General features: G+C 33.1%; 1 protein-coding gene across 1 annotated transcript in view; it reads right to left on the bottom strand.

The window, feature by feature from the left end:
* FHIP2A (FHF complex subunit HOOK interacting protein 2A) overlaps nt 1–15,428 on the bottom strand; it is a 52,074-nt gene that overhangs the window by 33,142 nt on the left and 3,504 nt on the right. Inside the window, exons 2-5 of the mRNA XM_069099029.1 lie at nt 10,946–11,024; nt 6,379–6,548; nt 3,753–3,857; nt 3,251–3,373 (exon numbers count right to left, since the gene is read on the bottom strand). Of these exons, the coding sequence (XP_068955130.1) occupies nt 3,251–3,373; nt 3,753–3,857; nt 6,379–6,548; nt 10,946–11,024 (477 nt within the window). The remainder of the gene's footprint in view (nt 1–3,250; nt 3,374–3,752; nt 3,858–6,378; nt 6,549–10,945; nt 11,025–15,428) is intronic.

The following is a 15,428-nucleotide window of genomic DNA, read 5'->3' as shown; positions in this document are numbered from 1 at the left end:
CTACCGATTGGGAAATGCAAATTGAAACAATTCTGAGGTATTACTTCACACCTATTAAATTGGTTAATAGTATAGAAAAGGTAAATGACAAATGTTGGATGGAATGCAGGGAAAAATGAGACTTTAATGCACTGTTAGTGGAGTTGTAAACTAATTCAACCATCTGTACAGCAATTTGGAACTATGCCCAAAGGGCTATAAAACTATGTATAACCTTTGACCTAGCAATACCACTATTAGGTCTGTACCCCAAAAGAGAAAAAAAAACAAAAAGGAAAAGGACCTATATGTACAAAAATATTTATAGCAGCTCTTTTCTGGGTGTAAAGAATTAGAAGTTGAGAGGATTCCCATCAATTAGGGAATGACTAAATAACTTGTGGTATGTGATTATGATGAAATATTATTAAAATAATATAAGAAATGATGAGCCAAATCCTTTCAGAAAAACCTGCAAAGATGTGCATGCACTAATGAAAAGAGAAATGTACCATGTACAAAGTAACATCAATATTGTAAAATGATCAGTAGTGAATGACTTAGCTATTCTCAGCAATACAATGATCTGAGACAACTTTGAAGGACTTATGATGAAAAATGCTATCCATCCTCAGAGAAAGAACTGATGGTGTCAGAATACAGACTGAAGCATATATTTTTACTTTACTTTCTTGAGTTTTTTTTTTCTTGTCTATGTTTTCTTTCACAACAGAACTATTGTGGATATGTCTTGCAGGACTACACATGTACAATCTATATCAAATTGCTTGTTTTCTCAATGAGGGGGGATGGGGAAGGAGGAATGGAGAGAACTTGGAACTCAAAGTTAAAAATTGTTTTTACTTGTAACTGGGGAAAAAAATACTAAATAAAAGCTTTAAAAAAAAAAAAGCAATGGGGGCGGCCAGGAAGCACAGCAAGTAAGAGCACTGGCTCCAGTGTTGGGATGACCTGGAGATCAAATCTGGGCTCAGATACTTAGTACCACACCCAGAAATAACTGGTCGTGTAACCTTGAGCAAGTTACTTAACCCCGATTACTTAAAAAAAAAAAAAAAGAAATGGAGTTTCTAAGAAACCTGGGAAAACTTGTATGAATTGATGCAAAGTGAAGTGAATAAAATTAGAACAATTTATACAAGGACAACAACACAGTAAAAGCAAACAACTCTTAAAGAATTAGGAACTCTTATCAGCATATGACCAACCACAATTCCAGAAGACTAATGACAAAACATGGTACCTCCTGATACATAGATGAAAGACTCACAATACAGAATGAGACAAAAATTTTTTGACATGGCCAATACGGAAATTTGTTTTGGATGACTATATAAATTTGCATGTTTCCCATATATTATTCTGTTCTCAATTGGGATGGAGGAGAGGATTAGAATGGAAAAGGGAGAAGGCAAGTTTTTTCATTGAAACAAAATATAATTTTTAAAGGGGGTCTTAAGAGTATTTAGAATTTACTTCATGTTATGAAATTCTTTTCATTTTCCACTTGCATCACAAAATCATATTACCTAAACTTTAGCTAGCCCTGGTAATAAAAATTTACTAGTAAAAAGAATGAAATACAATAAAATCTCATTAATTCAGATTCAATTAATTAAAATTTGTAACAATTCAGGCATGATGAGCTGAAATTTGCCTTTTAACTATATATGAGATAAGGTTTGCTAAACTAAAAGAGAGATATTTCAGGTAAAATATTTAGAATGTCAAGGGCAAAACTATTTTCAAGCACCTTAGAAGCACCATTTACAACTAATATGCTAATTAACAATCATTATTCTCTTTCATTATAGCAAATTAAATAAAGAACTCTAGTAGACAGCATGGTTAGTTTTGATTATAAGTAATTTTAAGTTTGAAAAATTCATGCGATAGTTGGAAAACTTCAGTAGATATCTGAGAGATTATAATCACACACACATTTACCATATTTAACAGTCACACTGTGAGGTAGCTAGTACCAATATTATCATTCCCATTGAGATTGAGAAAATGATTTGCTCCAAGTCACAAAACTAGTAAGTGCTACGTGAAAGGTTTTTAAATTGGAGTCCATGGACAGGAGTCTATGGATAGATTTCAGGTGGTCCATTAACTCAGATGGGAAAAAAATTACATCTTTATTTTCACTAATTTCTAATTTATTGTTTCCTTCTATTAGAAATGTAGGCAACAAAAACTATTCTGAGAAAGGTTTATAGGTCTCATTAGACTGTCAAAGGTGTCCATGACACACAAAAAAAGAAATATAAAACATAGCTAATATTACTAACCATTATATTAAAAAAATTTCCTCTGTTCTAGGGTCAGGATTTCAATACAGGTCTCCTAATTCCCAGTCCACCATTCTTTCCACTATAAGAGAAGATATGTCTAATTTCAGAAATTTTCTTTTAAATGAAATTATACTATACATTTTCCTATTATTGATAAATAGGAAACAGGTAATATACTAACTAATAAAAATTTTTTTCAGAATATATTAATGTATTTCTTTCATCAAATTCATCCAATTTGGAAGCCTACCTGAACTAAGAGATAAAATTAAATAAACAATGAATTCAATAATAATTTAAATTTTCCATCCTCAGTGAATTCAGTGCTAGGAAATATATGCTTATACTTGAAGCTAACACTGCTCATTATGAAGCTAATCAGTAAATGTGCTTTTCCCACACAATATAAAAGTAAAATTTTTAAATGTTAGCTTTAATAAAATATATTTTTTACAAAAAGGAAATGCAAAATAACTGGTAAAATAATGCAAAATTGGCCATATTACCTAACATACTGAATCTAAGAAAAACCCCACCCATTCTTTATACCTGGCATAAAATTAGAAATCTACACTCATCTCTATCCCATATCAGATTTATCAGACAATAGTTACAGGAAACCTGGCTGGAGATTTTATCTATAGGGGCTTTTTAGTCTACTCCACCACTCCTTGCATCCTCCTTTCCAGTTGAGCCTTAGGGCTGGTCTGCTACACCTTAATTCTGAAACTGTATTTCACAATGAAAATTCCATCAATGTGATTCAAGTGCATTCTTTTTAGCATCATTAAGTTGGAAAAAAATAGCATATGCTAAATAAAAAGTTAAATCTTAGCAATTGAAAAAATATAAGTAGTTTAAGTCTTTAATATTTCCAAAAGCAAAGTTCTTATAAAATTATAAAGAAAAACCAGTATTGAGTATCGTTAGCTATAAAGCATGCTTCTACATACCTCAAGAAAAAAATTGACCAAGTAGGGATCTTGTTTCAGTTTTGCACACACTATACAGAGAAACTGAATTTCTTCATTTTCAGTTGGAGTTGCAAGAACTTCACCACAAAGTCTGATTAATTTCTGTTTCAACAACAAAAAAAGGAATATGTTTTTATAATTCATATAAATACTAAGTAAATTAAGGTAAGGATTTTTCATCTTTCAAATCTACAGAAGATGTATATAATACATGTTATGTAGATAGGAAAAATATTCTCATTTTCTAATATATTTCTTAGTATCTTTACTATTTCAAATTAAAAAATGATAGTTATATCAATGAACCTTTACATAGTATCTTGTAAATAGCCAGCACTCAAATATTTGATTAGATCTAACCATTCCCTTTTAAAGACAAGTTTTTGTATTATTAGAACCTTTAGGAAAAGATTTAAAATAACTTCTATATCAAACGAAAAAAAAGAAATATTTTTATGTTAAGGGAGGGGGTGGGGAATACCTGCACTGGTCTGTGTACATTAATGTGTGGAAGTAGTGGCTGTCGAATTCTTCCTAAAAGTTTGGTATAGAAAGCCAGTACTTGCTGCTTCATTCCGGGAGGACACTACAGACACAAGAAAAAGAGAAACAGACGATAAAAATATATTTAACCTCAAAGTGAAGAGATGGGGAAAAGAATTTTCATTAATTTATTGCCTTCTCAAAAATCACAATATGTAATTAGATAATTAAAATATAAGAATGAAAATATCAAGCATCATAATTTATATTCTGGAAATAAAATTCTGTATCAGACTATATAGTTTGTTAAGTAAAAGACTTGCAATTACTGAAACTTTGTTAACAAGATAATGTTGAAATCTAAGTTTAGTATTAGCAAAGTCAGATGATGTATATTCTAAGTGTTGGTCTTACATTTCACAACTAAAGAGGTTACTATTTAATAATGGCTGGAAACTTCCTAATGTGCAAACAGATATAAACAGATGGTTATTCTATGGCACAAATTATATATTAATGAACTGACAACTGTAGTTATTTGTAAAATAATATGCACTGCATTTTATAGCTAATGAAAGTTTTAATAAAGTTTTTGAAATAAAAAATCTAAATATTCTGTATTAAACATGAAATAGTGGCTAAAACTTAAAAGAAACTGAGCACTGACACCGTGAGTTTAAATGGGTAAGGAATTAACAATGAAGTTACATTAGTCACATCTCCTATAATCAATACTAATTATACTACCTTTTATTTCCTAAGCATTAAAAAAATATGCATCAGAAGAGAAAACGAACCATAACTTTAGTTATAAAAACGTTTGTTTAGTAATTCACATGATGCTCTCATTTCACGGTACTATATATGTGTGATCACTAGCAATAAATATACTGGTGCAGCCCTTATTATTTTGCTCAAGAATCATTGATGAGGGATGACAATAGGTTCAGCAGGAACTCTGATCTTTATCTAAGATCAGAAAGCCTGCAATTCCGTCTGGGAAGAATTCAACCCAAGCCAACTTGAAGTCAGAGTTGTAAAAGTTTATTGTAAGGCTCCTTAGGGGACCTGTAAGCTTAAAGAAGACACAGGCATAGCTTTTAATGAGTTAAGGCTATTCATTGGATGTCAATTATGCTGAACAGGTGAGAAGAGATTGGGATTAGGGAGGAGTTAAGGTGGGGCCAGTGTTTAAAGGCACATGTACTTTTAATGTCAACTGCACAGGAATATTGCCCATTATTCACTGGGAAATAGCCCAAGGGGGGGCTACCTGGAAGTGTGGTTTTAGGCTTGAAACTTCACTAAATCAGCTAGTGGTCTGGAGAAGGGCCCAGTCTGCCACCTATCAGTGTCATGTTTAACAAGACTGACGTCTGGGAACCAAGGATAATGGAGACTCAGTATGTGGATAACTGCTAAGGAGTTAACCTAGAGATAGGGTATTGAAGGATTCATGGGGGCAGCAGGACACTATACAAGGGGGAGATAATAGTTGCCTAAGCTAGAATGTTTATAGATACTTTTGTGAAGGATTCATAGCTTGTTATTGTTCCAAGCTGAGATAAACAGTCCATGAGTTGTTGCTGGGCAGAGTTAATGCTCTGAAACTGGGGGGTGGAGTGGGGGGGTAGTGTGATTTTACAAACTGGTTTTACAGATTGATGTTACAAACTAATATTACAAACATAGATCCCAAGCACCCCTTCATTATCTTTACCTAGTACTTTTAAAAAAAAAGAAAAAGTTAAAAGTGAATTTCAGGGCATCTGGTGTACTAGGAAGAAATAAAAATTGAATGAACTGAGAACTGAATAAGACAATCTAAGATACTCAGTAATTTCTATTCATATATGTAATACACACACATATACATACATCTATCTCTCACACATATATTTATATATGTATACATATACACACAAAAATCAATAATAATTTTAGCCAATCTAAATTCATAATGCTTAGCAAGACATATTTAAAGAAAATGCTGCTTATCTGAACATCATTCATAGATAGGAGCAGATTACAAATTTTTATAATGCTGGAAGAGAACAGAGATACCATCTAGCACTGAAGCCATTATTTGAAAGGGGAGGAAACTAAAAGCTAGATTATCCTAATTAGTGTAAGTGCCAGTGCAAAAGCACACAAATCAATACATACAGCCAGACCCCAGACAATGTTTCCCATACCTTCACACTATCTATCCTGGATATCTCCTTTGTTTGCTTATCATCCCCTCTAGGCCATGGGACTTCCTAAAATCATGAAGTGAGAGATTTAACCCTCTTGGTTCTAGAAGTTCCACCCCGTGGCTCAATTTATCCTGACCAGTGAATCTCATGATCCACTATAATTACCTAGTCCTAAATCATGTTTCCCATTCTACTGTCTATCTGTCCTGCCTTTCAATCTACTTGACTGTTTATCTTAGAATCTTAGATATATTTAGTGTATTATTTGTTACTCAGTTTTGAAATTAAATGATCTCTGCTCACTAAGGAACACACAAATAAATAACAATTTTAGCAAGCTTGATCCCTAGTCACTCCATATTCTGATTTCAAAGTATTCATAAAGTTTCATTAAATGCATCTGAACAGAATGAGTTAAGAACTTACATCAGCTTTCCCTAATGTGTACAATGTTTCCAAGATCTTGTGATGAAGTAAATATTCCATACAAGGCCCAGTCTCTCCAAAATCTAGTTCATTTTCTTCTTGTATCAAGATATCTAACATCTGCTCCAGATGAGATGGAATGTTTGTATCTGTCACTGGAGCTTTATCATCTAAAGAGTAAAAACAGCATCCACCAAACATATACGTTAAAATGTTTATTTTTAATCACGTAGATTATACCTTATTTTCTTACCACTATTCAGACTATAAAATGTAGGTCAATCTACATAACTTGTTTTCTCATTAAAAATAATACTTTTTGCCATAGTCCTGATCAAAGAATTTATTCAATATTCTGGATTAAATCTTGTTCATACAAAATAACCAATAAGGAACTTTTTTTGAACATATCATATTCTAATTTGTATGATATTTCTCCATGTCTGCTTTATCTCCCCCAAATTATAAGACCAACAAGGCCAAGCATATCTTTTTTATGTCTGTATCTCCACTAGGACAATGTACCATAGCAGGTACTTAATAAATTGTTCTTCAATTAAGTAAAATTGCAGTATATTTTCCATAAGAGAACATGATTATAAAAGGAAATGGCAACATCAACTCAACACTTCCAAAAAATAACAAATAATGTTTAATTTAACCATAATTTGGAAAACCTTACTTTTAAAATGAATTATGAAGAAAATTGGCTGTCTGAGAGTACCCTTGGGGTGAGTGTTGGGAGAGGAAAGTTGGAGAGGAAAGGAAGGCACAGAGAAGAAAGTGAGTACCATTGGGTTTTTTTTCCTGATTCTGTGATTGGTTATCTTGTAATATTGGGAAAGTCAATTTATCCTACCTGGTCATCTCTTTATGTGTGGGTTTTTTGTTTTTTTAATAAAGGATAAAATAAAAAAACCCTTTTAAATTATGAAAATCTTTTGATTAGACTTTTCAAATTTGCAGTTAAGGCATACTAAGTAAGTAAGGCATAGATTTTATCCAAACATTCACACACACACAGGCGTGCACACACACACATGCACTTTTATAGTCATATCATTGAATTTGGTCAGGAAAAAGTATTTTCCCCTTTTTGATCCAACCTATTTTTATATTATAACAATGGATTAAAAAAATGAGCTAAGCCCAGAATTTAGTAAGAGGAAGAAACTGACCTAGATGACATCTGGGAAATTTTGCAACAATTTCAATGATCTTAAAACTTTTAACACCAATACTCTTGCAGTAGTAATATTACAGGGCTGAAAATTACAACATGCCAAACATCTCCATTATGGTATAGAGACTGCAAGTGCAGTGGCATAAATGCTAGATTTATAAAGGGCCTGGTTTCAAAATAGGGATCTTTTACTTATTCCCTGTAGATGCATGATCAAAAATATGGCAGCTCTTTTTGAAAAGCAACAAAACAGAACATAAGGGGGTGTCCATTAATTGGGGAATATTTAAACAAATTATGATGTATGAATGTAATAAAATGTTACTATTCCTTAAAAAATTATAAGAGATGGCTTCAGAGAAGCCTGCAAAGCTTGTAATGAATAGATGCAAAATAAATAGAATAAGTAGAACAATTTATACAATAACAATTTTGCAAAACCAAACAACTTTGAAAGAGACAAGAACTATGACCAACATAATGACCAATCATGAAAAATGAGACATATATTTTTGGCCATGGCTGAAATAAGAATTTTTTTTGCTTGGCTATTTACTATAAGGTTCTTGTTTTTCTTATTCCATTTGGAGAAGAGGAAATAAATTTTTTTTGGAAAAATTATATTAAAAAAACACATACTATTGATATGACAGTAGGTAAGTTGTTTCTCCTCTTGAGGTTTAAAATGGAAGAAGTTCATAGGATCATAGAATTAAGAGCTGGAAGAGACCTGACCTTAACAGGTCATCCTCACTTTAAAAATGAGGAAACTAAGGCCCAGAGAAGTTAAGTCATTTGTCCATGGTCACGCAGATATCACAGAATAGAAATATGAACCCAGGTTCTGTGACTACAAACCACTACTCTTTTCAATACACTATACAGCTTCTAATATAGAACTGGAAGAAAACTCAGAAGTCATTAAGTCTAATGCTCATCCATATAAAGAAATAGGCCCAGAAATATTAAATAAACCATTTACAATTAGTAAATAGAAGAACTTTTTGGTATTTGATATTCTTTCTAGTTCTAAACCTATGATTCTGTGATCCTCAAAATTGTGGATGATTCAAAGAGCTATGGAAGAGACTCACAATAGGTATAAGCAGGCTGCATAAAACATATTACCAACATTAACTTGAACCCAAAAAGATGAAAAATATGTTACTCAGGAGATATCTGAACACAAAAGAAGAATGACAAAACATGCAGTTAGAATAGAGGATAGCAAAGAGAGTTGTACTGCTACCAATAAAATGTTAGAAGACACAGAGGAAAGCCTCCGGGACACACTGGGTATCTCTCATGTGAAAGACTGATGGGAGGACATGGATAAGAACCTCATAGAATAAAAAGTCATGGATAAGTTTCAATTTACACTGTTAAAAGAAGGAATGCCAGTAGAGATGAAATAATGGATTCAGGAAAGTTTTTTTTTTAAGACATATTTTTTATTGGGGCGGCTAGGTGGCACAGTGAATAGAGCACTGGCCCTGGACTCAGGAGGTCCTGAGTTCAAATTTGGCCTCAGACACTTAACACACACACACACACACACACAAAGAACACTAGCCATGTGACCTTAGGCAAGTCACTTAACTCCAACTGCCTTCCAAAAAGCAAAAAAAATTTTTTTAAAAAGATGTATTTTTATTTTGCTTTTTTGGAGGGGGGAAGGCAGGCCAATTGGGGTTAAGTGACTTGCCCAAGGTCACACGGCTGTTAAGTGTTAAGTGTCTGAGGCTGAATTTGAACTCAGGTCCTCTTGACTCCAGGGCCAGTGCTCTAATCACTACATCACCTAGCTACCCCAAATCATTAAAGTTTTAAAGAATTTTTCAAAAGCCCACGTTACTATCACAACACATTTTATTTGTACAGCTTTTAAAGCATGTCTGAATATAAAAGATAACAAGAAACCAAATTCTTGGTTAACTTCTCTACTTGGGTCTTCTCTGAAGTTCTAAATTTAATATGTACTGTACTACATTGTTATAATTCAATTTGACAAGTAATCATTAAGCATTTCCTATGCATAAGGTACAGTGCTAGGATACAAAGGATATAAACTTAAAAAACAACACTCCCTTACCTTAAGAAACTTACATTCTAGTAGGTATATGCTTGATGTACTGATTTGTATAAAGTATGAGCTTATTGTTTCATTCTTATTGTCAGTTATTTGGCACGATGTCTTATGCAAAGTGTAGGTGCTTAATGAATATTTGTTGACAGGTGGAGTTGAACACAAATTTGTATGTATATTGTGTGTATGATACATGTATTTAACAGCATTTCTTAAGTTCCTATTTGTTCCTTACCTAGAACTAGAGAATTTATGGAAATTTGAAAGGAAATAGAAGGCTGGTCCCAGTCCTTGTTCAGCTTATGAGTAATTTTCATGTGTGAATGTATCATCTACCAAAAGATACTGGAAATTTCTTGAGATTAGAGATACCATTTCTTTTTTATTCCTTGATAACAGGTACTAAAAAGATGGCTACTGCTTATTTGTCTTTGCACTGGTTGCCTCACTAATGCCTGAAATGCACTCCTTCTTCCTCATGTCCATCTCTTAGAATGTTTAACTCCCTTCAAAACTCAGTTTAAGTGACCCCTCCTAAACACACTAATCAACTCAGTTACTACTGTCATAACATTCCTCTCCCTACATAAATACTTTGTATTTGCTTATATGTGTACATTTCATTTTCTTCCAATAGAATATAAGCTCCCTGGAGGCAAAGGCTGTTTCATTTTTCTCTTTGTGTATCCAGTGCCTAGCATAGTTCTTGGTACTAAATAAATACTTATTGATCAACTGACTGATAGAATATTTTTTTACTCTTGATTTGAAAATTGTTAATGAATTTTCCACAAAATAATCAGATTGTAATGACTATTCAAAATGGACTATTTGTTGTTTATCATTAAGAAAAAAATTACTACTGGAAAGATTCCTTAATGTTGAAAAATGAATGAAAAGAAATTAACTTAAAGTGTGTCAAGGTAAATGTGTTTTCCTCAGCGGTACTTAGAGGTGGGGATTCAAGAGCTGAGAACAGTCATCAGGAAAGGTAGCACCTTTCAATAAACATTTCTGCAAATTTCTACTGTTCAGATTGAACAGAAAAGAAGGAAGTAAAAAATTAGGTTTGACACTAAAAGAAGCATTTCCAATCATAGAGAATAAAAATGAATGATGACTTTGACTACTACTTGCCTTTGCTATCTTAGGACACTTTCTAAAATGTGAATCACAGCAGAATAAGTTGTTTTTAAAAAACATGCTTGGGGGGAACTCACATAATGAAAAGAGATCCCAGCATTCCATAATTCTAGCTTTTCTTCTTATACAATTTCTGTACCTAATTCAAAAATTACCTGAAGTCTCTATGTAGTAATGGGTAATTGCCTTCCAGTGATAAACAAAATCTTCTTGTAAAGGAAGAGAAGGTGCAAGCTACAAAGAAAGAAAAAAAACTCATAATTTAGAAAATAGCATTATTTTATTTTCCATAGAATGAAAACGAATTCTAGTCTATTTATATATAACATCACATAAAATACCTACTTTCAAATGCCCTTTGCTCCAGATTAGGTATTAAGGTGAACCATAAAAAACTCAAAGCCAAGAAAGTAGAAACAGAATTTATACAGAAGACGGAAAATATACATTATCAACATGAGGACCATAATTTACTGTTAGACTATTATCTTTTCTTGGTATGGTTTAAAAAAATGTTTTTATTAATTAATCCACTGCTAAGGATGTGCCATGTTTTTATCAAAGAAAATTGTTAACCCATCCTCATTCTGCCAATATTTATTTTTAAACCAAAACTCATATCAATATCTAGTATCAGCTGATTGAACTGTATCAAGGGAACTTTCTACTTTGGACTTTAAAATATAAAACAGTACTATTTCCACCTCATCATAAAAGAATGTATAAAGCCAACTAAGTAATCAGGCTAAAGGTAACATTTTCAGAAACATTTAAAACTAAGTCTTTCCTATTTTATGCTGTACTAGATATTAAATATCACTTATTTTAGCAAATTGTCACTTTAGAAATATAGCTGTTATTTATATCACAATTTTATATTTCAAAAGGATAGTTTCTATTTCTACTGTGAAATTCATTTCAGGGCATTTTAAGGATCAATATTGCATATTTTCAAGCTTCATACATGGCAGCTACAGAATGTTAGATTTCTACTAACAAAGAGAAAAAGAAATAACAGTTTGAAATCAAGAACTGATCCAAGTATTTTAGCAATATACTTTGTATTACATAATTATAACATGAGATATTTTGTGATGCTGGGAAATAATCATTTTTATAAAAATTTTATTACTTTATTAAAGGCAGAAAGGCAGAGAGCCTGTCAGGCTGGACTTAGAACAAATAGAATTGATAGCTAGAAATTTAAGACTGATTATGCTATGTCATCCTGAACATAGGACCCGAAATTTCATACTATTTCTGTTCTTATTTTTAAGGAAGCTAATAAGTATAAGAATTGCCAGATGGGAATTGAAATTGGAAATACTAATGCCTAAACAAATGCTAGACTACTTATAAGGATATAAATATCCAACTATTTCCCACGTTTCCAAGTAAAAGAAAAAAACATGCTATTATCCTTAATAACTGGGAACTAAAGCTCAAAAGAGTTAAATGACTTGCCCAGCATCCTACAGCTAGTAAATTTCTGAAGAAGGATTTGAACACAGGATCATCCAAGGAAACCCTTCAAATAAGCCTTACAGATAATTCTAACAAAAAGCAGGACTTGCAAATGAAATGGATTTGAAGAAGGGAGGGCTGTGCAAAGTCACCAGCCTCACTTTCTCCTCCTGTTATCTGGGTCCACATTTTGATAGCTGAAACCTACCTAGTTATTATCTTGGGCAGGGGTGGGGAACCAGCAGCCTGGAGGCTACTTGTGGCCTTCTAGGTCCTTGGGTACAACCTTTTGACTGAGTACAAGTTTTATAGAATAAAATCCATGTATTAAGGGGATTTGTTCTGTGAAGTTTGGATTCAGATTTTGTTTTGTTTAAGGCCCCAGGTTCCCCACCCAGGTCTTAGGGTATTACTGGTTAGATTTCTTTCTTAAAGATCATGCTTTAAGACAAAAAGAAAAAGAAAAACAGATGGTGCCTTAAACCCAATTCACTTGGGCTCTCACCGACCAGACAAAAGGTTCCTGGCAAGCACCACTTAATGGTTATTTTGGGAGGTCCCCCCTCCCCCCAGCTCAAAGTGAATGTAAATAGTAATTGTTTCTCTTTTTGCCAGCAACCTGATGGTCTTCCCTTCCCAGTTTGATTTTTTTTTCCCATTAAAGGTATCATCCCTTGTCCTCCTCCTCCTCCTACTATTATTTCTTCCTCCTTCCTCCCTTCTTCTTCTTCTTTTGCTTTTTGGAGGGGGGAAGGAAGGGCAAGCAGGGTTAAGTAACTTGCCCCAAGGTCACATGGCTAGTAAGTGTTAAGTGTCTGAGGCCAGATTTGAATTCAGGTACTCCTGACTCCCCAGCTCACTTCTTAAAAAGGCCTATTCACTGAATGGGCCTTGCCTCAGTCAAATTGAGACCTTGGAAATATTGTAGCTTAAAAGGTCCAAAGTGTTTGAATCATGGGCCATCTCCAGTCACCCTGAACTATATCTGGCCATGGGCCCCAGACGACTCTAGAGGAGAAAGTGAGGTTGATGAGTTTGCAGAGCCCTCCCTCACTCAAATCCAATTCATTTGCAAGTCACATCATTATCTTCCTGGTATCATGGTCCTCTTTGAGAACCAAAAGACCAACCACAACAAAAAGCAGGTCTTAAAAATATTTACCCACAATCCACAACTTCTCTAGGTATGCCTTTTCTTCCTACTTCCTCTCCTAACATTAATGATCTAAAAGAAAATAAATCTCTTCAATAGGAAGATGTTGATTTCTACAAAATCTTTAAGTCATTAAAAGTTTTTCTTAAAGAAAAAATAAAAACATGCAATTGGTAATGGTACAAAAAATAAATTTTAAGGAAAATTGAAAATAATTAGGAACACTAAGTGTGAGATAAATAAGAGAGACAGTAAGAGAAAAGAGCAGTTAATGGGAAAAATTAATAATGAGAGAGGCCCTTCTAAAATCTTGTTTTAGCCTGATACCTACTTAAAATTTTTTTTTCTTCAAAATACCCATATTTTCTTAAATAATTTCAATTTTATCAGAAATATCAGTTGTATGACATTTCAAAATTAAGTAGCTATTATGGAAATTATTCTTAAAAATTTAGTGGTTTTGTTTCATTTTTAAATCTTCAGAGATTTAGAAAGAATGACAGATGAATCAAAAGAGGTAGCAGTTGCCCCAGATAATTTTGCCAATGCAACTCTCAATCTTTTTACAGGAAGGGTCACTGAGAAATAAAGAGTTCAAGACTGGGCTTCTGCTATAAGTCTAATCAATGTGGACCATGTGTTTGCTTTGTATATACCTCTCCTCAGAATGAGATTTGAAATAAGATACTTATTTTACACAGAAAGTTAAATAGGTTCAAGTAATAGTTTAAGTTTTCGATATTTCAAATAAGGGGTAGTAAGACAACTCCCTAGTAAATCTACCTATTCCATTACTAATCCCCTTTGGACTAAGCATAGTACATTTTGTTTTGCAACTCAACTAGACTGATCATATATCATAGTTATCTGTGAGGTGCCTAACGTGATCTCCTCCTTCTTTGAACAGTTTGTTTAAATGCAAGGGTAGTAAATTAGAAATGTGGAATCAATCACTGCATGGAAACTTTAATTCTTCCACTAAAAATAATGAATTGTAATTAAGAAGATTTCTTATTTTAGAGCTTTGCTTTATGCTATACAGATCAACTGCCAAACATGGGGGCTAATGGTGAGGTATCTTTTATATAACCTTTCTTTCAAAAAAAAAAAAGTGAGTTTCCCTCAGGGTAATAAACACATTCTTGGCTTTGATAACAAGTACACATATTTAATACCAAAGTTTTCTATATATTATTTCTCCCTCCTTCACTAATATAAACAATGGTGGCATATTTTCTATTATTGAAAGAAATTAGAGGACCTATCCTGATCAAACAGTTCTTAAAAAACGAAATCAGTCCTACCTTTCTTTTCCTTAGTGCTATCTCTTTTCTCCCTATCCCCTTAATGTTCCCCCTCTCTTTAAAATACTGTCATTCCTCTAAGGCCTAGGTCAAGTCTACTGTCTATTTAAAGGTCCTCACTAACTACTCCAGTCAATGATTTCTCTCCTGCTCTAATATATGTTGTCTGTAGCAATCATATGACACTTAATCATATGCTTCCTTTTAACTAAATTGTATTTATATATGTCATCTCCCCAATAAGATAATAAAAATCATAAAGGTAAGGGCCATGGATTATGCTGTTTAACCTGCATAGCACAATGTTATATGCACATGTTATGTGGTTCTGGAATGGAATTATAGACATATGTAAGACAGAACAAAATATTGCATTATGAATTTGACTTTTTAAATTCTTGCTGATGTTCAGTCATTTTAGTTGTAATCAACTTTTCATGATCTCATTTAGGATTTTCTTGGAAGAGATGCTGCAGTGGCTTGCCATTTCCTTCTTCAACTCATTTTATGGATGAGGAAACTGAAGCAAACAAGATTAAGTGACATGCTCAGAGTTGCACAGCTTATAAGTGTCTGAAGCTGGATTTGAATTCAGGTCTTCCAGACTTTGGACCCCAGGACCCATGCTCCATCTACTGTACCACCTACCTGCCCCTTTAAAACCTAAACAATAATTTTGGAGATTATTCATCTCAAAAATCCCTTCTTACCTAGTTG

The sequence above is a fragment of the Petaurus breviceps genome, unplaced genomic scaffold (genome assembly GCF_028583685.1).
Source record: "Petaurus breviceps papuanus isolate PSGF00001 unplaced genomic scaffold, PetGlider_PUasm1.0 37, whole genome shotgun sequence".
Taxonomy (NCBI): domain Eukaryota; kingdom Metazoa; phylum Chordata; class Mammalia; order Diprotodontia; family Petauridae; genus Petaurus; species Petaurus breviceps.
Note: the sequence above shows the minus strand (reverse complement) of the source record. Positions and strands in the feature narration are given on the sequence as shown.